We start from the raw sequence: 22,753 nt of genomic DNA, 5'->3' as shown, positions 1-22,753 counted from the left end.
CTTACCATTAGCTTGAAATTTCATGGCACAGATGTTCTCTGTGTGATAACTCACCTTAAAAACAGGACATGCCAAAATAGCCAATAAATTAGGAAGAGATCATACTTCCTTCATCAGGAAACAGTTGTCCGAGGAGCTAGAGTCAGAAAAGTGACAAGTCCTGCAAATTTAACACTACTCTGTTATGCTGTGAAGGCAACTGCACTGCCAGATGTGCCACTGTCACAAGACCCTCTTATCAATTAATGAGTTCTCCTCCCTTTTGGTTTTTGGAAGACTTCTTTGTGTATTCAAGTTTATATCAGTATTCCTAATCTGTACGGTTTCCACATCAAATGGTTTTTCCTTCTCTACCTATGCGTTCAGAAACAAAGGCCAAAAGCTATATTGCTATTTCCCTCCATGTTTCATTTGAAATTTTGCCTTCAAATGCATTTACTTGGCTCTTACAAGCACGTTCAAGGGTAAAATCTGGACCTTTGCCACATTTGCATTCCTTATTGCAAATACATGCCAACCTTCAAAGTTCAGTTATTTGAGCAAAAACATACGTTAATTGTTATGCGAGAGGAGTGGAAAGTGTATCAGATTAAGCACATTTGAAAGTATTTCACTCCCCTCCTTGCCTGGTAATTCAGCATAAAGCTGGATTTATTCTGTTCTAGTTTTTCAACATTGCTGCAGCCATTAAGACCACACAAGTGAAGTTTAACACAAAATCAGACTTAACAACAACCAAACAAGCATTCAGAATAAAATTACCTTCTCACATTTATTATTCCAGGACTGGTCTAACAGGTATTGCAACATTTGCCAGTATAAAGTTATTCAGTTACATGTAAAAATAATGGAATGCAAGGAGTATGTTGCAATAAGCCAGCTTAATAGATACCAGTGACTTGAAAGGCCTTTTTCTTTCACCTATGAAGGACAGCAGTGAATAGCTTAGAAAGATGGAAGCCAGGTAACCAAGAAGCAACTCTTAAAATAAGTGTTTCAATAACTTAGTATCAGCAGCAGGTTTTACACACAGAGATAGATGCAAGTGAAGGGTGTTCATTTTTCTAAAAGATTAATTGCATCTTTCATCAAAAAAAAGGTACAAATTTTTTCCTTCACATATATTCTGAATAAAGACCATGCTTAATTTTGACATGGAAAATGCTTATCCTTTTGGTAGATTATGAACTGATAAAGAAAGTCAATGGGTTTCTCCTCTTAGATCTCAAGTGCACTTTGAGGGAGACACAAAACCACCACCTTTTCTATGGCTGGTGGCACTTACGCTGTGTAGCCTCTGACTCATGACTTTCACCCCACCTCCCAGAATAGGAGATAACTCACTCCTTAAATAACATTCTCTGCTAGAATAGCTATAACCTCAAAGATGTGCCGCTGCCTCCAAAGGGGAAAGGCAGCAAGGCTTGCCTCCTTCCCCATGAGCAGCTCACCACCACACAGATCCCAACCTGCTCTCGTAGAGGAGAAGGACCAGGCTCAAGAACATCCTTAGGTTCCTGTTCTTTAATGCTCTGCTGGGCTACCTGAACTGCTGCCAGAGCCTAGCATCCAGAGAGAAAGAAGATTCCAGAACTGGAATACAGTCCTTGAAACTGTAGAGGCTGGGCCACTTCAGATACTGACTCCCTCGTGACTCTTCATACGTGCTAGGCAAGATTTTGAGGTAACTGGACTGGCACTACGCAAGTTCTCAATGCTACCACCTACCAGTGCCCTACAAATGTATATTGATTAAAAAAAAAATTACTTCCTCTTTTGCTTCCCTCACCCCCAATCCTCAGTGTCTCCCACAAAGTCTGAAGAACTGACTCTTCTGTACTGTCTGCACCTAATTCTTAGCAGATCATGACTGCAAGAATGTGTAGATGCAGCTTATTAGACTTCTGCCTGTTACTGTGGCTCAGACAGATGGCATCTCGTCAATTTTCACCCTCTGGCCATATTTTCCAGAGTCCACTCCAGCAGCTCAAGTTCAACCAAGCTGTCATCATTAGCAGTCTCCTGAATAGAAACAAGCTTTCTAAGCTCAAGTACACAGGATTTCCTGAACCATATCAGAGCAGGCACTCATCAAGACAATAACTAAAAGCAAAAGCATTTTAAACAACAAAAAAAAAACCAATCCAACACAGGAGTCTATTATTATTTAGTTATGTGATAGCTTTTCCAGACAGTTTCTTTCTAGCTCCAAACGTGTGCATTTCCTCACAGTAGGATGATTCACGACCTCTATACAAACCTTCTATATGAAAGGTCACTAGGCACTTTAAGCCTGGCAATAGAGTTGGGAGACCTCTAAGGCATAAATGTACTTTATGCTATTGATAATCTATTCAAGTAACAAGTCTTGGAACATTTGCAGTATGTCTACATGAAGATTAGTTAGAAGATACCTACCAGTTCTTTCAAACATATCCAATCCTTCTATTTTACAGGAAAACAAGAGCATGGGATGGGGACAACAACTGTCTTCAGTACCTGTATTACTGAGACCTCATATTACTCTCTCCATACTTTCCTGCAAATAGACATCAGCTCCCCTACACAAGTTACATACATTTGTGTAGAGATTAAGGGGAATCTGTTTTATTACAGGCTTCCCCAGTTCAGGACAGCGTAAGACTTTGGGAGAGAAAATAAAGAACATGGCTTTCAGGCTCTGTCAATGACACCTAAGCAACATGACCTTAGAGTCCATGCAGCCTGATTTTGGGAAAGGACAGAAAGTTGTCTTATTTACCTCATGTAGCTTAAGTTAATTGGGATGCAAACAGTATGAAATAGGCAGGCAAAGAAAGCAAGAAGAGGAGGCAGGGAAAGTGAAAGGCAGAACAAAATATGAGGAGCCCAGGAAGGCAGGCAGACACAAGCTGATAGGGAAAGAAAGACCCTATATGAAGGTAACAAGAAAAAAAATGCTTTGGGTTAGCTAAGTAAGCAAGCTAGAACTGACATCAAGCCCAGAAGGGAAGACCACACACAGCCTGAAAAGCTTAAGTACAAGACAAACTAGATAAAAAAAAAAGGAAGATGACAAAAGAGGCACTTGAAAGGGAAGGTGCGAGCACAAAAAGACAAGAAACCAAAGTACACGTAAAAGACCTGACCTCTTCGCACATACAAATTCATATCTGGAAATGGAACTCCAGATTTCAGCTCACCACTTGTTATTTACCAGGTCATGTTTATGGAACAGATTCCACATCTGCAGGCAAAGGCAGCTTTCAGCAAGCCATACAGCTGTAGTTGCCAGTTCTATCAACCTAACGCTATGCATCAGCACCAGTATCCTTGTGCAATGGCCCTACGTATACTTAGTATGGTTGGGGCAGCCTAACCACACCCTCCCTTCTTCTTTCAAGGAAACAATCAAAAATCCAACAAACAAAAAAAAAAAAAAAGAGAGAGAGAAAGAAGACAGACTTTAATCAGAACAAGCAAACCACACTGATCTAGCACCGCTAGCTTCTATAATAGCCTTGCCTCAACTGCTCAGGTAACAAAGACGGGTCCTCAGTGAAATGAATTTATACAATCCAAGACAACCTGTCATAGCTATGCAACTTTAATGAAACTGCTTGAACCAGAATTTCTCTAGATGCCATTGTATACTACTAATTTTCTAGGTTCCAATTTGTCAAATATTCTGTAAAGTTATAAATCTATTTCAGCTGTGCTTTTGAGAACAGTACTACCAAAAAAATAGAGTTCACTTGATAGGACTTTCCCCCTTCCCAATTACCTCCATAATTAGAAGGAAAGCTACCTTGTCCATTTTCCCCTCAGCAGGATGAGGTTAAGTGCCTTTCCTCGCCTCAGTTGTTTCATGGAAGTTCATCAACGTGTGAATGATACATAAACTTATAACAGATATCAAAAATCTTGCAGAGTGACACACATCACCAAACAACACAAAACATTCTCAACTGCTTAGTAAGTATCCTCAAAGTAAAAAACACACGGCAGTAGCTGCTTAGATGGCACTTTTCTTCTTTAAGTTTTCTTCAGAAACTCTGATTGTGGCATATTCATTCATGTGCTCAACTTAGGTCTTTGTAATCATACTGTGTATTTAATTATCCATATGAAGTGTGGTGAGGACAGGGAAGTTCAACTACCCTCTCTTGGTCCCACTTTCCATGGCAGACTCTAATAGAACATTTCAAGATTTAAATAACTAGTTTTAAATCTTCCTGCTGTTGTCTTTAACAGACAAGCCAAAAGAGTGAAGTATACATTAGTACTTTGGATTTCAGGAAAATCCTAATTAGACATATTTAACAGATCTTATGAATTCCCCTTTTTTACATGACACTACAGTTTAAGACTTAGCTTGCCTTAAAGAAACCGAAAGATTTCTCTATTTTAACATGCTCAAAGAACCCTTTGGTTTGCATACTACCTAATCCATGTTTCATGTGGACTTTCTAAATGGATTAATTCAACTTTTAGACTGTAAACTTTGAAAGCCTGAAATAATCAAACAGCAAATACTGGCTCAGACACACCAACGTGGCTATCCCACTCTACCTAAGAGACTTGGCTTGCTTAACAAACAGGGAGGTGGCAAGCGCAAGCGGAAAAAGGTTGTTCTTCTTTTCCATTAGCTTAGGTACATGATGAAGCATACATTTTAATAACCAAAACAAGAAGTAATACATTTAAAGAAACAACCTCCAGAAGCAGTTAGCATTCAATTCCCAATCCTAGTTAGAGAAAGAGAGAATAAACATTTACAGTGCAAAACACAGTAGGCAGATTTGACCGACTACAGCTGTCAAACGCAGACAAATCAAAGTTATGCTATGACTTCTGCCCTTCTATTAGAAAGTGCATATGGATTTAACTTTAAACATTCCTTGGTGGTAGGGTTTCATAGTGCAAGGATGCAAATGCAAATTCACATTCTTATGAATACAAGCTGGACTGTTATAACACTCAACTTAAAACTCCCAGAGTTCTGATATTTAAGGATACCATTGTTGTTTCATCACTTGCATCAACTATCCTTCTTATCTGTGAAGGACTGAAAAACAACAGGTCCTAAACTCTTCTACTGAAGCCTTATAGTCTGAGGCTTTGGAAGAACACACTCCCTATGCCCCCCAAAAGAGAAATAAAGCCAAGAAAACAAACAAAAAAACACCTCAAAAATGACTGCACCATTGCTGTCATACCAGACCATTTACATGCAGAATATTGTTACCTCATAGCTAAGCTTAAAATGCTGTTCTTTTTAAAATGGGAATCTAGCCCAAACCAGAGGTTGCTGAAGGCTTTAGATATGCCATTCCACAAACTTAAGTCCACTTCTTCGAGTCTGCAAAAAAACCAAAAAGGCACCCACAGCAGATTTCCTTAGCAAGTTAAACACATGATGAATTGTCATGCCAATAAAGCCCTGCTGAACTACTACAGACTTAGTCACACGCTCACAAGTGGAAAAAAAAGAAAGAACCCATGTATGCTACCGCCCACTACTACAGCAATAAAGGGCCAAAGATTGTGCCTCTCCTCTTCCTAGAGCTAAAGAAAAACCACACCAAAAGACCACACGAAGAACTTGTATATGCTGTCAGTGACCAACATCATGACTGACAATAATGAACATGTTTTCACCAGCTACGTTTTTCTCACAAAACCTCCTTATTTAAATTCTGTAGCTAGAAAAGAATTTTATCACAAAAGGAATAACAGATGACATCAGATCACATGTTGAGTTCTTAACTCAAAGACGGTAACTTTAAATAGCATTAGAAGCCTTAATAAATATATTTAATTTTGCAATATTATTTTAAATGTTGGTTTAAAGCAGACTCATAAAGCAAATTCACACCCCTAATCAACTTTGGCATATTCCTGGACACTTTGGAAAATAAACAGTAACGACAGCATCACAGAAAGGGCCCAAGATCAAACCTTCAATAGCTGTTCAAAACAATCCTAGAAATATGCCATGGGAATTTCATTCCAACTGGATAGATTTGAGCCAACTCAATTCCAGTTCAGCCATAAGCAACAACAAAAATCCAAACAAAAAACCCATCATGTATGTGTGCAGAAGATAAACATGTGGTCTACTGCAAATCTGATCAAGGAAACATGGAAACTGAAAAATACGAGCAATAAATTAATTCTTTGTTATATAAACCTGAAGAAAATAGCAATTCATTCATATAAGAAGAGATACAAGTATAATCAACAACTACTCCTTTTTCTCTGCCTTTGCTATTAAAATCCACTGTGTTTATTCATGGTTCAGTCACATCAATACTTCTAAAGAGACTTCCACACTGCTTTACAGCTAAAGATATGGGAAGGTAACTACCATAAACTATAAACAGACTGGTTTTAGTCTTTAAATTTGCATAACACACAAAGCATGAAGCATTAGTTTCTTCCATTCTTAAATCTAAGCATTTGGAAGGCCAAGCTTACTGAAGTCTTATCTTCCTTTAAAAACATACAACTGTCCTCTAGAAGTACGAGACCATAGGCATCCAAAACTACCCAAGTCATCCTAAAACATGGAAAAGCTAGGGTCTATTTCAGTATCAAATGCACAGAAAGATTACTAACTCTGAATTACCGAAGACGAGTGCTTACCTTCAATCCTTTTTAAGGCCGACAGGCAAGTATCCCGGCTTGGAAATTCAAATGGATTATTACAGGTCCGAATGGTGTCACATTCACATTTCCCGTTGATTATGTTACAACCTGTTATAAGGTTTTCATTGCATGGTTCAAATCCAAGAAGCTGATCATCATCCCAGTTTTCATCTAAAATAAACAAACAAACACTCACTATTGGATTTCGGTTGCAGTATATAAATTCAGCTGCTTTCGAGTTGTGTGCGATTTACTTCAAGTTCAACATAGTGCTAAACAGAAAATAACAGATTAAAAAAAATGGATTAATCTAAACTGTGGGATTTGCCAAATACCACGTTTTGCAACTGTTCTACCGCCCATTTTGCTACAGCTACTAGCACTGTTTACTTCCATCTGTATGAAAAACTATGTTGTCACAGGAAAATTTGTCGCTGTAGTATAAATGAGTGCTATTCTAACCTAAATAACTTTTACAGATACTTGAAGTTGTATTTATCATGGAAGTGAGAATCTGCAGCTGTTAAAGAAGTCAAAAATTGAGTCAGAGAGAGTGCTTTTTTAAACTCAATTAAAAAATACATCACAAAATTCACTCCAGAGATAACTTTTTATTACAAAAATAACTGCAAGATGCCAGGCCTTCCATTCTGTAATATGACCAAAAGTGAGTTTTCCAGCACTCCTGGATTACCATCCATACTCCAAGAGAATTGCTCAAGCACATCATGCTCCTTGCTGTCGAGGGGGAGGGGGACAGTTGGGCTTGAATGAGTCTCTCTGCTCAAATAATTCTGCTCCCTTTGAATCAGTCCCGTCAAATGTAACCCATATTCCCACTGAACAACTGCCCATTTTCTTTTTAGAAGATGGCTACATGCAACAGGATTCTTCTTTCTCCAGGAAGCAAAAAATCCAGTCAATCCAGAGTTCCACCAAAATTACCAGTCCTACAAAATCCCAGCTTTCTTAGGTCAACTACACATACAGTAGCATCCCATCAGCTCAGAAGTTTAAGCAAGGCCCATGCTTTCTATGCAAGGTTGAACAAAATAAACTAGGCATTAGGTATCTTTGCTACAGAGCACCAGATCATTTTCCAGCCTTGTCCGTCTACCAAAACAAGTACTACAAAATAGCCACACAGGTAGGAAAATATACCTATTTTCAATCTACATCTTTATATTCCTCCACATTGTGCCTACCAGTAGTTCACTCCAGTTTTACATAGTATCAACAAGCAAGTTTCCAATACAGATCTTGCCAAGAAACTCTTCAAAATAGTTAAGGCATCTTCCAGCTCTGAAGGGTGGAGTTTTCTATTGTTGTTGGGGCTACCAGAAGCTGTCCTCCAGTATGGGAGGCGACAGCCAAATACAACCCGATTGTCATTCAATAGTCTGACACTCACTAGAAGTCTAAAAACCAATAGTAAGTAACAGCATATACACACACACAATGAGGTTGACATGTAAATACTGTCCACTCACAGAAACACACAGAATATCTCCTAACCTGCAGTTTTTCTTGTTTTCCTGGAAAGAGCTGTTCAACAGTTAAGGACATGATCTACAGCAAGCGTCCCAGCAGATTCTCACAGGTATGTTTCTCCCTATAGAACTAACTGCTTGCTTTCTGTTATAAGTCAGCAAAGTGCCTTGCTGAAAAAAAGCACTGAATAAACAAATTAGTCAATTTTAGATGTGAAGAAGGGAACCTCCTTGGAAACCTCATGGCTCTTGTACTCCATAAAAATAGCAAAGGAAGAGTAGTCATTAACCCCAGGAAGTAATTTGTCTTTTTTTTTTTTTTTTTAGTTAACATTAACCTATCATCCGATAAAGCATCTGTATCAATAATAGTCAAAGGAAGTGTAGAAGTTCCTGAAGAGAAACTATGAAAATTCTTTCAAGAGAAGATGCTGCTTCAGTAATACTTGGGACACTTCCATCATGAGGAGGCCATGCACACAGAGGGAAAAGAAAAAAAGAAAACAACCACACAACAAAAACCATGAGAATTTAGAGAACAATAATACATCCTGTTTTTTTGAGAAGCCGGAATACAGCTTGGACAATTTGTATTTTACAAATCACAGCAGTAATCCACGTAATGACAAGAACAAAAAGGGCTATAAGCTATGCTCCAAGAGTTGGCATTTCAAATTCTGTAACTGCAGGGACCATGGCTTCATCCAGATCAGTCTGTCTAAAGGGTCTGAATTTCTCCTTATTTCTGACACACGGGCTCTTCTCCCCTACCCCCCTCTACAGGCCTGGGCCTTCGCCAGCCCCAGTAGCCGCAGAGCTGATGTGGGAGGGCACCTTTGCCCCTGGCTCCCTCAAGCTGCTGTACCCAGCAGCATCCTGGCACCAGTGCAGCACAGACAGGTGGGGCACACAGACAGTGATGTCAGCACGCTTCTGTTTTTCCAGCACACCAGTTCAGACCATTTGTGAGTTTCTGCCCTGTGTTACAGCACTAGATCAGCAGAGTCCCTGTTACACAAGAGCTGCTCATACCACATAAGGGTAATATCTAATATCTTAGATATTAGGAAGAAATTTTTCACTCTGAGGTTGCTGAGGCACTGGAACAGGTTGCCCAGAGAAGTTGTGGAGGCCCCATCCCTGGCAGAGTTCAAGGCCAGGCTGGATGGGGCTTTGAGCAACTTGGTCTAGTGGGAGGTGTCCCTGCCCATGGCAGGGGGGTTGGAACTAGATGATCTTTAAGGTCCCTTCCAACCTAAACCATTCCATGATTCTATCTCATCTGCCACACCTTGTGGCTTTTCAGATGGGAGCAGAAAAGGAGGTACACAGGAAAGCCATGGCCCAATACTAGGTGCACCTAAAGTCTTCAGTACCACACTCCTCAAAAAATTAGCTCAGCAGCCATTAAGAGGATGGAAGACAAGAGGAATCCCTCAGGAATACTTTCAGCATGTTAGTTATGTAGTCTGTATCTTGAAACAAGGTATTTTTCATTTCTGTGAGTAAATACCAAAAAAGCCTCATTCAGACAGGAAGAATGCAAATCCAGTTCTAGCCTGGACACCTTTTACTGGACTGCTTTTCACACAATTTCATTTAGAAACAAGTTTTCCATCGAAGTTCAGTGAATCAATGCAAAGCCTGGCGCAATCTTTCATGCAGAATTAAGACTCATTTTCCTAGTTGATTTTGTCCTTTTATGAACAGAAATTAAAGGTCCTGCTAAATGTATACTTGTTTACCACTTAAGGTAAAGCCTCAGAAGTCACATTGGTATAGACAGAACAAAATTCTTTGGAATGAAAGGTACAACCACATGAAAGCACTCACATGAGCTAAAGGGATGAATCCAGTGCCTCACTTTGATTCAAAGCTTTACTTAAGTCGTGGCTTAGGCTGGGCACCAAATGAATGACAGATGCTCTATTTTAAGGAAAGGCTTCTTAAAGAAGCCTTAAGAAGAGGCTTAACTGAAAAATCAAATTACTGAAAAGAAAATTAGTTCTGTTTTATATCAAATCAGGACAACTTACTTGACGCAAAAGCATCCAGTGCTCTGCTTAGTGCAGATAAACGGTGATCCAGTATAGAATGCTTGTTCCTTTAGAGGTCAGCAATATTTCAACTGTTAACAGAAACATGTCTTGAACAAAGTCTAGGCTCTGTGAAGCATATAACCTAGCCTCTATTACTTCCAAAATCATCGTGTCCTGCAGACTATTCCAAAACCCAAACTTTTACACACTAGTGATCCGGAGACGTGGGACAGTTCACGAACAATTCCAAATTGTAGCACATTTTCCTGCATGCTCTGTTTGACCTCCCCTGTGGCTTTCTTTTCAGAAGAGTGCTCTTTCATGCGTACCTTTCAGAAATCTGAATGATATGAAGGAAGAAATTGAGATATAATCTCTTGTGAATGCTCTATTTCTCTGCAAGCAGGGTTGACAAAACCCAAATGTAAGAATCTAAGAATCTCTCACAGTATGTACATCCTATCCACTAGCTGACTTATAGGACACTTAAAAATACAAAAAAATCAACTAGGTGTTTAACATTCTTAAGCTTTTAGAAACAATCCAGCTGAAAAGCAGCCCAAGCAAACTGTTAGTTTTCATCCAAACTGATCTTAGTTTAGCTGCAATTTCCACCATCTCATTGTGCTGGCATGATCACGTAGGGGCAAAAAAAGGGAAGGGATACTCATTTTAGCAGTCCTGAGTTGACATTAGACTGTTGTTGGACTTAACAACATTGGACTCAATGACATTTTGCACAAATGTCTAGAAGCAGTTCAAATCCTCCCAGCAGGCCAATAACTATAGCTTGAAAGTCTCTCTTCCAAATCATTTCTATCTACATGCAGTTCCCCACTCTTTCCAACTCGCTGAGGCAAGTTCCCTTTTCAGGCAATAAAGTAGCTCTGCATTTACTCAGACCAAAGTTAAGCCTTATAAGAATTAAAGAAATATTATGTCCAAGTGTGCTTTCATACTATAAGGAAGCAATGGGAGGGGAGGCAGCATGTTAATTTGAAACTTTTTACATTTTCTTCTGTCACTCATATAATACTTGCTTTCTGCAAATCAAACGTTTCAGCTTGCTAACAATTCAAGTGCTGCTCTGGGTTGCTGAACACCCAAGTCCTGTCATAGCATGCATCTAAAGTACGGAAGAGGATTAAGGCATTAACAAGCTGAACAAGAGGCCCTTAAACAACTGGTCAAGTCTGGGAAACAGTCTGAGAAACATGTCTCTGGCAAGAGACATGCCAAATTCTACATACCAGCACTCATAACAGCACCACAGCATTGTGCGGGGTGTGATGTTCACGATTGAAGCAGGTACATCTTCGCCCCAAGAGCTGCTTGTGTTTCCGAAAAAGCATGCAACTACGAGAAACTAACTTGGAGCCTTATTTTAAAGTACACAGTAGCTCACTATAGTTGCATTTATCATCCCCATATGCAAAGGATCATCTCAAAACAGGCGCAAGTTAAAAGCACAAGGAAAGACCTTTTCAGAGACTCCTCCATTGCTTAAATTTTTGCTCTTCCTTCCTTGAAGATCTCAATTTCTTCTACCCGCCACAGAATCTTCTCTTTTGTGCCCCAACCCTTCTCTTCCTTTCTGGATATTTAATGACTATCGGCTATCGTTTGAAAAACCACATACTATTCTCCTTCACCATTTATAAAAATAATGCATCACCTCAAACCAGCAAGCAATGGACTCGAATAGTCACTAAAGTATCACTGTTGAAAACTAATATACAAACATTGGGTCCACAATAATTTTAAATTACAGTTCAGGGGCGAGGGGGTAAACATAACTGGAGTGAATTCCCATAATTTATGTTTAACTGCAGCATATTACTCAGCTATTTCTGCCTTTTTAAAGCTTGACAGACAGGTTTTCAGGATGCTGAAAGAGCAAAGAGACCATCAAATACATTGCTGATCTGAAAAGTGAAACACTGAAAGTCACATCTTACAGACTCCTGCACCCTTTTAAATCCTGCACTTAGAGGAGAGAGAACGCATTTCTCAGTGACAGAGAAGTGATCCTTACTGTCTGGACTGGTACTGTCCTCTGGGAAGGGAGGGGAACCTTTCAGGAGCTTCTCCATCAAATCAGACCCAAGGTCTGAGCCCCGCCGCTCCAGCACACTGGTATACACAACAGCATTTTCCAACCAGTGGTACTCATTAAGATGGTACAAGACTCTGAAAGGATTCTGCAGACTTTCTAAAATAAAAAAAGGAAATACTTCTTGCCAGTAGGCTTTGGCTTCTCTTTGAACAGGAAAAAAAGAACGATGGAAAGGAAATTCATGTTTCGGAGCAGCTGAACAATAGAAATGACTAATCACCACTAAAGAATGCTTGAAACCCAGCCCCAGACCTTGAAAAGCAGCAGAAGGGAGGGCTAGCCTTGAAGTGAGTTTGAGCTCATGCACTGGCTGCAATCCTCTCCCCTCTCACAACTTAATCCTTTAGTGAAGTCACAAATTGGGGATGAGAGCTGGCAAAAACCTTGATGGTATGATACACAGCTGACAGCTTTATGATAAAGTAATTTTTCCACCTTTTAGAAGGGTCCACTTTCCAAGATTGATCTTCATTTGGAATTCACGTCAGTACAAAAGGGCTTTGCAGCCTCCTGATAAAATTTCTTCTCAAAGCTAGAAAGCTAAACTGTACCATCACATTTAGGTGTCTCAGAAACACCACATATGTAAGGCTTGTCTTACATGCTCTAGTTTGAATAAGATAAAGCAGGCAAATTTATGTCACATGATCAAATCGCCAATATAGTGAGAAAGATTTTCACTGCAGCAGCTCTGTGTGTGTCTCAAGGCAGTTATTTCATACTAAGGAATGCAGAAAGTATTTAAACAAACCAGCTTTCCACTCAATTATCAGAAACTCCACAGAAGCCACATGGAAAGCAAGGAGATAAATAGAAGCGTTAAGTGAAACATGTGACATGGACAACTTCTTCAAGTTTTAAAGTTTTCCCTTGCCCACACTGCAATATTGTAACTCCCCACGTATCACACAAACACACCTTTTCTAGGTGGGGTTTGAGGCTGATGTGGGTTTTTTTTCCTGGGGTGTTGGGGTTTTTTTTGGGTATAGCTTTTTTTTTTTTTTTTGGGGGGGGTGTGGGGAAGCTGTTTTGTTTGGCTTTTATTTTGCTTGTTTGTTTTTTAAGACTTTCACTATTAGGGTTCCTCTCAACAAGAATGAACGGTATTTCCAGTAGCCTTCTGCCCCAAAGATGTCCCGAAATGATAAATAACTAGTTTTGAAGTCTGACCCCATGACATTTAAGCACCTGAAAAAAGACTTGCAAACAAATTATTTTAATCTTACAACCACATCTTGTTGGTAAATAGCTGACTGAAAATATTACACAGTGTCCCAGGGTTTAATTGGTCAGACAGAGCCTTTGCCAGTACTCACCTGATTAGAATGAGCACAGACAGCAGTGTTTCAGCTGTCCTAGCAGATATTTCCTCTAGCTCTAGAAAACTCTTTTAAAAAGCAATTGCTAAAGCCTCAGGAAGGGGTCAAATCTTTGTACCCATTTTCCAAAGGAGGCTAAAATTCCAATTCTTTTTTTTTTTTCCTTCCTTTCAAGTCGCACACTGCACCCACACACTTCAGAAACCTGCATGTATGGCAGCACCCATCAGCTTCACTGCAAACAAGTAGCTGGCTGGCAGCTTGCTGAAGCTACTCAGCAGAAGCAAAGTTGACAGGAGTAGGAAATGTTTTGCCTAAGACAAATTCTGGAACAGGGCTACGAACAAAGCAAGCTATACCAAGAACACCCCACACTATCACAAGAAACCTGATATCCTAAACCTTTTGCCACTCCCCCCCGCCCCCAAGTCATTAGCGCAGCATCCCTGAACACCAGAATTACAGGATGTTTCAGAGGAATTACACCCAATTTCTTAGTCATAGGAAAAACTCTACATACCCTGAATTTAGAATAAGCGTCACGGCTTTTTTTGTTTTCTAAAACCTAACTTAGAGATAGACAACTGCTTAAGTCTTCCTATTACCAAAGCAGCACATTTTACAGTAGCACACACAATACCATCATCAGTATGACCTCAGCTTTTTATCAACAGCTCATCAGTGAGGGGAAGAAACACCTCCACATGCACATATCCAGCCTCTTTGAAAAAAGTCCTGACCAGAGCACAGCTCAGGCTGTAGTAAAACCCTGAAGTTTAAGTTGTTTCAAGGATAAGTGACCCAACAGAATGGGCTCTCAGACTGAGAAACATTACACTTGCTAGATTTTTCAGTGATTTAAAAAAAACAACAAACACCCAAAGCCTATCAGTATCAAGGTGGCTGGCGATATAAAGCTTAAAGTTTTGGAAATTATTAAGAACATGGGAATGGGCTTATGTGAAAGACTTATTGAAAGACTTGCACACTCATGACCCACAAGGCGTTAACGTGATTTGCAGATTCTGAAGTTAAGTAACCAGTATACCCAGTGAAAGCTGCTGGGGACTGAATATTGCCTCTGGTAAAGGTGTGAGCAGCTTCCATTCATCTCAATACATTACTAAGGGCTTCCTTCCTCCAAACATGGCCAAACTAGTCTGCTCAGACTAAAGCTCCCTCAGGGACCATCTTTTAATCCATACGCTTATGTTGAATTTAATCTAGATAGCCTTTATACAAAGTTATCTTCCCATCTTAGTTTATATTGGTAAGTTTCTCTAGATACATAAGCTTTCCATGTCAGTATCAGTCATTTTCCAAATTGCATGCATATATAGCAAAAGGCAGAGTTAAAACGTAATATTGTCAGACTACACAACCAGCGGCAGGTGACATCTCAAGCAAAACCCTGAATTCACTGTTTCCAAGTTTATGCTCCCAGTGGATTAAATGCATTTCTCAAACAAAAGCGGTTTACAAGTCACAAGAGACATTTAATAGGTCACTTCTATAAAGTATTTAATCCATTAAAACAGAGAAACATTTGGTCCTGTCTACAAGATGATATAACTTTACTTACTGAGATGAAGAATCCTTGAAGAGGGTGCAAATAAAAGAGGGGAAAAGGAAGAAGCAGGCATTTTTGAACCATATTAATGGATTAATTATTACATAATATGCCTGTCAGTCAAATGACATTTTGGTTGACTAAGTACTATGTAATAAATTAAATTATGCAAGTATTCTTGAATCAGTTACAGGGTATTTAAAACAGCAAACATGCTTAGGGATGCAGAAATTACAAGGAATTACAATCTGACAAGTTTGAAGGCAGCTTAAAAAAAAAAAAAACAAACCTTTAAGCAGCATGATTTTGGGGAACCTTATAAAATAACTATTCCCTACTGGCAAAAATTTACACCAGCAGATGATGCTTGACATATGGTCACATGAGATCAAATGATTTCAAGAAACGAAAATAAATTTAAAAAGAGAGTATTCCTCCTAACAGAAGAGATTTAGTCATTCAGCCCATCCACAGCAAAAAATTTTAAACTGTGGTAATCCACAACAGCAAAAACCTACCAATTGCTGCATCAATAACCCTCCTCATATCTGTTTAACTTTTCCATTTAATTTTTGTTGAAATATTGGAACCAAGTGATTTCTAAAATTGAAACATGATGCCCAGAAACAGAGAGGAAACCATTTCCAAGTCAAATAAGCACCTAATCTAATTTAAATTCCACACCACACTCAGCATTACACGTTGTTACTGATGTTGAGATTTTGGCACAGACACAAGTCAGAGTAGAAATAGCTTATAAATTATCCAGCCTGTGCTTAAGAAGTCAGTGTGTGCCTATTAAGTGTTTTCTGGAGGGTTGGGGAAGGAACTGTTAAATATGGTCAAGAGTAGCATATCAGCAGCTGAACATTCGCCATCGAAGAATGACTTCTCATTCCAGTTTCACAAGTTCAGTAATTTTTGTCATTTTTTTTTTTATACCATAAATAATTTTCCCTTTTTTTTTTTCCCCTGACAGCCTGGATTGCCGACAGCCTTTGAGCCAGGTATTTTGTCTGTCTTCGTGCCAACAATCATTTGGTGCGCTACTTAATACTGATTAAGTCCCCAACTAGATCACTGGTTTTAACACTTGATGTTAGTGAAGTTCTCTGTACACATGTGGACATCAGAACTATTTGGACATTTCCCAAGCCATTCACTGCATAACAGAGTAAGAAAAACAAACAAGAAGTTCAGAAATCTGGGCAGCACTGTTCCAGTCCAACAGATATAAACAACCAGGTTACCCACATGCAACTTGAATCACTTGAACTTCAGTAACTCGTACTGAAAGCAAAATACTACCTGATCTTTAGAGGGTCTGAGGACTGCGTCACAGGCAAGAAGCCAAGCACGTTGTATAGAAGCCTGACAAAGCATCATATTCTAGTCTTTGAGTCCATTGATCCCTTAGATACTGAGCATGGAACCAAAACCAACTGAAAACCAGGTCCTCCCAAGGGTACTAGCTAGAGAAGTTACAAGCAGCAGCACTACTTGTGGTAAAAATACCAGCAAGTCTGTAAGCAAGTTGTTCTTAGTCTAGAAAAGCAAAAGATAACTCCATTAGCGTATGTGTAAACCAACGCCTGAACAGAAAAAAGCTTGGCTCTCTTCCTCCCAATTTTGAAAAAAGCTAAAGTTTTCAGTTTCCTTTTTCCACATGAGCTCCAGTTTCACAGCACTTCGGTTACATACAGTATGCTGTACCCTTACATATCATACTCTATTACGTGTTTCTAGGGGAGGAAAATTAGTCCATAGTAGGCTTAAAGGTGGGGGGGAGGGGACATCCAAGCTCTCCCCACTTTTCCCAACAAGGGGTCAGACAGACAGTAACGTTCCAAGCTCTCAAAAAGCTGCAGATCAGTAGAAGAGGCTAGGACTAGCCACAGCAGAGTAAGCTTCTACCATCATCCTAGAGGATTAGCCCACATACTTCCTGATAGTTGCCCAAAATCCGCTATAGCAGCTTTCTCCTGGTCCCAATGGAACACCGGCTCAGAAGGTACATGCTAGGCAAACAAGCCTCAAGTATTCAAGACAAGCCTTAAATTACCTAGGCAAAAAGAATACAGCAATAACCATCCACCCTCTTCAAAAAAATACCCCGAACTCCACCAAAACCAAACCAAAAATCTAAAACAAATAAAGTACTACATGTTACTAGTAAGTCACTGGAGCAGAAATACCTTCTTTCAAAGGCAACCTAAAGGCTAACTCCTACAGAAGCATATTCTTAAAGGAACCTAAGAGCTTAGGAGGAACTTTACTGCACAGTAAAGCTAGCAGTTTCGTTAACTTTACGTTTCAAGTATTTATCACAAAAACTTAAATTATGTTTCTATTACACAGTTAAAAATAATATCAGCTCATTTACAGGAATATTTCACATGCTACTGTTTTGCCTTAGAGGAGTTTAGCAAAGCAATCAAGACCTCTTCACTCAAGAGCACCAGAAACAGGGGAAGTGTTGAAACAGAAAAGAGTCATCACAAGAAATGCCTTCAAAGAGTAACAGAACTTTAGCAGAGCTTTTCCAAGGCTTTCCAATTCCCCAGAAAGCAGTAGCCCTGCCCAGCTGGAATGCTGCAGAAGCCAAGGCCAACATGTCTCTGGAGAGCTCCAGTCTAATTCAGGGGTGGCTCTAGGTCTACCTTCAAAGGCAGAGACCAAGGGCAGCCCCTGCTTTGAGCTCAAAATTTCTCAGTGCTAAGAGCATTTGGAAGTGGCTGTAGGCTCCCAACACCTCATTGAACCCAATCCAGCAGCATCTCTGTAAAGCTAACAGAGGCTGGAGGTGTTTAAAGTCTCTCAGGATTGCCCTTCAGGAATGGCACAAACCCATGTGGGGGGAAGCTCAGGATTATTCTTTACTAAGATTACAAGTGCATTCAGGAAAGGCATTTACATCCTTCAGGATAACGCCACAAATTGAACCTTAGAACTGCATAAAGATGTGAATAGTTAAGGTGGCAAGATGAACGAGGACTTCACAGAATCATAGAATGGTTTAGGTTGGAAGGGACCTTAAAGATCATCTAGTTCCAACCCCCTGCCACAGGCAGGGGGACCTCCCAGGTTGCTCAAAGCCCCATCCAACCTTCCCTTCGGTTTTACAAGAATGAAGAAAAGAACCTAGAATCAGCAACAGATTCCACTAGTAAACACTGGTTTAACAAAAAATTCTCCATTTCTAGTTTCTGAAAACAGAGTCTACTAGTAACAGATGCCATGGAGACCTCCCTGTCATGTGTTACAGGGTTCACTTATGCCAAGCGCATTAAATACTAACACCAAGTTAACAGACAAGTATTTTAGCCTGCTGAAATTCCAGCTCTTAAAGTTTTCTGTAGCCCAGCACGTGATGATACTCTGAAATAAAACACTACGGAAGCTTCAAAAATGATAAAAAAATATGCTTATAACTGTAGCCAGTAGGGGTCATTTCAGTGTAAAAAATTGCAGTGAAAGAAAAGGAAGGAGAGTAAAAACATCAATTTCTATTCACACAGTTCTATAAGTAACTTCAATTTCCTCCTCCTTGAACTGGGATAGGAAAGGGGTTGCATTCCCAGTAGCCAGGATAAAAAAAAAAGTAGCCTTTATTCCATTAATGGATAAAGGCAGGGCTTAGTACTACTCACACATCAGGCATCACCAGCCTAGCCTGTTACACATGTGCCTGTAAACTGTGTAACTGTTTAGGTCACCATGATAAAAAAAAATAGAGCTAAGCAACCTCATTTTAGTGATCGGAGGTGGTACATTAAGACCTCTTTTTTGCTTGCTGCCACCCCTGGTACACAACAGGCACCATGAAGAACAATACATTACTTCTGTTGCTTCGAACGAGGCCGTTTCCTGACAATTCAGTAATAGGTATTCCAGGACTATTTATTAGGCTGACAGTTCAGCTCAGTTGCTTTTCATTTACAAGAATGAAAATTAAATAGATAACTTATCTCCCCAACTATTCCTATAAGGACAGCTGGAAATAGTTCCTAACCACAACACTAATTGAAATGCAATCTTGCCAACAAATGCTTCATACTATTTTCAACAGTAGATGGGACGTGTTACGAGTTGAACTACAGCAACATACAGATTGCATCATTTCAAAGGAATGAAATACTCCTAAACTGCCAGAGACGTCCGTACTGTGATACAGTATGGGAGTTGGAACATTAAGGCATTTAATGACTGCAGGCTTTTAGTTCCTTTAACCAAGGGTGGGGAAACAGGGGGGGGGGAGTGACAGGAGCTGCTTAAGCCAAGCTTTTACTTGAAAACATGCAAAAAGAGAAACTCGCCAAAAACCAGGTAGGTTTTTAAACTACCTTCTCCCTCTTTGCTTGTACTTCTCTATTTAAGAAAACTTTTCCAATACATATTAAAAAAAAAAAGAGGGAGAAAGACTACAGCAACGTACATATGGCAACACGGTCTCAACCAAGGTCTTCAAAGTAGTTTAGGGACATTTTTAATTGTTTAACAAGAAAGCTTCAACCCTAGAGCTGGTCCTATCCAGGCAACAACTGCAGAGATTGATGGCATCGGTTATAGTACAGGCGGGACACGCTGCTCTGCTGTGGTTTGCAATTTACGTGTGAGGAAGGCAAATGGAGTTTTAAACTAATAACGAGCACGGGGACAAAGGTCAGCTGCCCACTAAAAATGACCGATTTTAGCTCTTTCAAAACAGCACATAATTTTAAATGCAAGTTTTTCGGACAGATGCTGCCTCACCAGCTCTCCGGACTTTCTGCTGCCCTCTACCCGCCGAGAGGAGACCGCCTCCCTCTCCTTTTCCAGAATTGTCGAAGCTCCCGCTCCGAGTCCCACATACATTTATACATATCCCAAACTACCGGGAATTTGTAATCTCTTTACAGCGCCATGTTTTCCCTCAACTTGGGGGAAAAGGGACCTAGATGGACAAGATAAAAAGAGACTACAAATTTGTCTTAGGCCTTTTGTTAAATTATATATGTAAAAAAATAAACCTGACGGACTCTAATAGATACAAAATTTGAAGGGGGGGGTGTGTGAACTCCTCTTGCATTTAATAGTGATTCATCACCTCACAAGCAGCCGGCAGGAAGCAGAAGTGACTTTGTGAGTAGTTCTGCCGTGGGGATTTCTCCCTCCCCCTTGATGCTCCAGACATCCCTTATCATCGTATACTGAGTAGGACAGGCGGGGAGATATTAAGTGACAGGAACAGGAAGGAAAACTTTACAACAGATGATCAGCCTTTGTGTTTCCTTACAGAGGAGGGAATCCGGAACAAGCATCATGTGTGCACGACTGACCCCCACCGATTCCAATCTGCCAAACCCCTTCCCCGAGCCCTTTTATCGAGGAATTTTTTAGTTAGACATCACCAGCTGGTATCAGCTATTGGCGAAAGAGCAAAGAGAGAAGTGGAAAAGCCTTGAAGTCGAGACTAAGGAAATGAAGATTAAAAGTTCTAAATGGGGGGGAGAGGGGAGTAGGGAGGAAAGCTTAAAAGACAAGATCGCTGATGGGACAAGCGGGCGGCGTGGAGGGAAGGAGGGCGCACCGGCGCCGGTGCGCCCTCCTTCCCTCCACGCCGCCAAGACGGTACGGTACCCCCACCTCGGGGGATGGATGGACAAACGGACGATGTTCCACCGCCTCTCACCTTCGCAGACGCCCACTTCGTACTCGGTGATGGAGTCCCCGTTGAGCGGCGGCCGAATGACACAGCGCAAGCCCCGGTCGCAAGCTCCGTGCAGCCCATAGACTCCCCCGCAGCTCTCGTTGCGCTGCCGGGCGCACATGAAACAGCAACCGCAGATCCCCAGCACGATGCTCCCGGGGCAGCTCTTCGGCTCTTCGCATTTCGACTCGTCGCAGGGTAAGCAGACCAGAGCCCGCGTCCCCGACTCGCCCAGCAGCAGAGCCAGAAGCAACAGCCACCCCGCCGCCGCCAGGTGCCAGCCGCCCTCTCCGCCCGGCCGTCTCCTCCCCGCCGAGACCGCTGCCAGGTACATCCCGGCCGCCGCAGCCCGGCCTGGGCCGGGGGAGGGAAGGGGGAACCTCTCAGAAGCCCCCCTCGCGGGCCGGCAGACCCGAGCGTGCCGCAGCTCCTTCCCGCCCCCGCCTCCGGCCCCCCGAGGAAAGTTTCCTCTCAGTGGCGGTGGCGGCCGCTTCAGCCAAACTTCTCCTCCGGGCGGCGGCAGCGGCTCCGCCCGCTGCCCCCTCCGAGAAGCGGCGTCCGTCAGTCCGTATGTCCCTCGGCTACCGGTTCGCGCTGCGAGCGAGCCCCCGGGCGAGGCGGCGACGGCTGGCTCCGCTCTGCTCTGCCCCGCTCGCTGCCCGAGTCCCGACTCGCCTGCTGCCTGCGACTCGCCCCACTCCGAGTGCGCCCTACGCCCTTCCCCCATTGGGCGGTGATCGCCGCCGCCCCGCCTCGAATGCCTGTTCGCGCCTCCTCATTGGATACCACCCAGGGCTGGCCCAGCCCCCCTTCCCTCCCACCCCCCCCCCACTCCCGCAGCCCCAGATCCTGGGGCTGGGGAGAGACGCAGTGGAGGCGAGGAGCAGCCTGGGCCCCACGGCGGCCACCGCCGCCGCCTCTCTCTCGCCCCTCCCCTCCCCTCCCCTCCTCTCCTCTCCCCTCCCCTCCCCTCCCTTCCCTTCCCCTCCCCTCCCCCGCTCGGGGCTCCGAGCGCGGAGTGGAGCGAGGCGGCGGCGGCGCCAGACCCCGGGGACGGGGGAGGCGGACACTTCTACCTCCGGGGGACACCGGGGGCGGGGAGGGAGAGGGCCCCGCGAAGGGCCACGGCGGGGAGAGTCGCGAAAGGGGCCTCGCATCCCCGGTGGCGGGATCCTCCTCCTCTTCCTCCGCCTGCCTCCCCCCCCACACACACCGAGGGGCGCGGGGATGCGGGACGGGGAGCGGCTCGGCGCCCTCTCAGCCGCCCGCTCCCTGGTCCGTCCCCGCAGCCGGGCCCCCGATGGCGCCCAGGTGCCCGGCGGGCGCGGAGCCGCGACCGACACGATCTGCGGGGGGCGGGAAGGAGAGGGCTGCGCTGCCGTTACCCCTAACGGCCGCTGCTAACGGCTCTAGCGGTGGCGGAGCGCTGTCCCGGGCCGCTCGTAAACAAGCGGCGGTGCCGCGGCTCGCCCGTGGACCTCGGCACCCACACCCGCTCCCGGGCCGGCCAGGGCGTCTTCGCTGGCGCACGGACGAGAGTCGTCCGCCGCTAACGGCCGGTTTCCCTACCGAGCGGCCGCCGCCGCTGCCCGGAGCCGGCCGGCGTGCCTCGGGAGAGGCGCGGAGCGGGCAGCCGTGGGCGGAGCGGGGCCCGCAGCCACGGCCTGGGGAAGGCGGCGGGAGGTGCCGTTGCGGCGGCGCTGCCGCGCTGGGCCCGGCGGCGGGGGACCGGATCCCTGGGCTGCCCGGCGGGGCGGGAAGGCCGGCAGGCGGCAGCGCCCGGCGCCCCGTTCGGTCCGGCGGAGCGCGGCTGGAGGGAGCTGACTGCCCCGAGCCGGGACGGAGGAGCGACTGGAGGGGAAACAAAACGAGCGGCGTTGCTGGTCCGCGCTCGGTAACC

At 43.1% G+C, this 22,753-nt stretch overlaps 1 protein-coding gene across 1 annotated transcript in view; it reads right to left on the bottom strand.

Annotated features, from left to right (window-relative positions):
* The window catches only part of CRIM1 (cysteine rich transmembrane BMP regulator 1), a 189,355-nt gene extending 168,168 nt beyond the window's left edge, over window positions 1-21,187 (bottom strand). The window contains exons 1-2 of the mRNA XM_074168866.1: window positions 20,836-21,187; window positions 6,628-6,801 (exon numbers count right to left, since the gene is read on the bottom strand). Coding sequence (XP_074024967.1) covers window positions 6,628-6,801; window positions 20,836-21,187 — 526 coding nt within the window. The remainder of the gene's footprint in view (window positions 1-6,627; window positions 6,802-20,835) is intronic.
* Window positions 21,188-22,753: the final 1,566 nt, after the last annotated feature.

The sequence above is a fragment of the Numenius arquata genome, chromosome 2, assembly GCF_964106895.1.
Source record: "Numenius arquata chromosome 2, bNumArq3.hap1.1, whole genome shotgun sequence".
In the NCBI taxonomy this organism is placed as follows: Eukaryota; Metazoa; Chordata; class Aves; order Charadriiformes; family Scolopacidae; genus Numenius; species Numenius arquata.
This window is presented reverse-complemented; position numbering and strand designations above follow the sequence as displayed.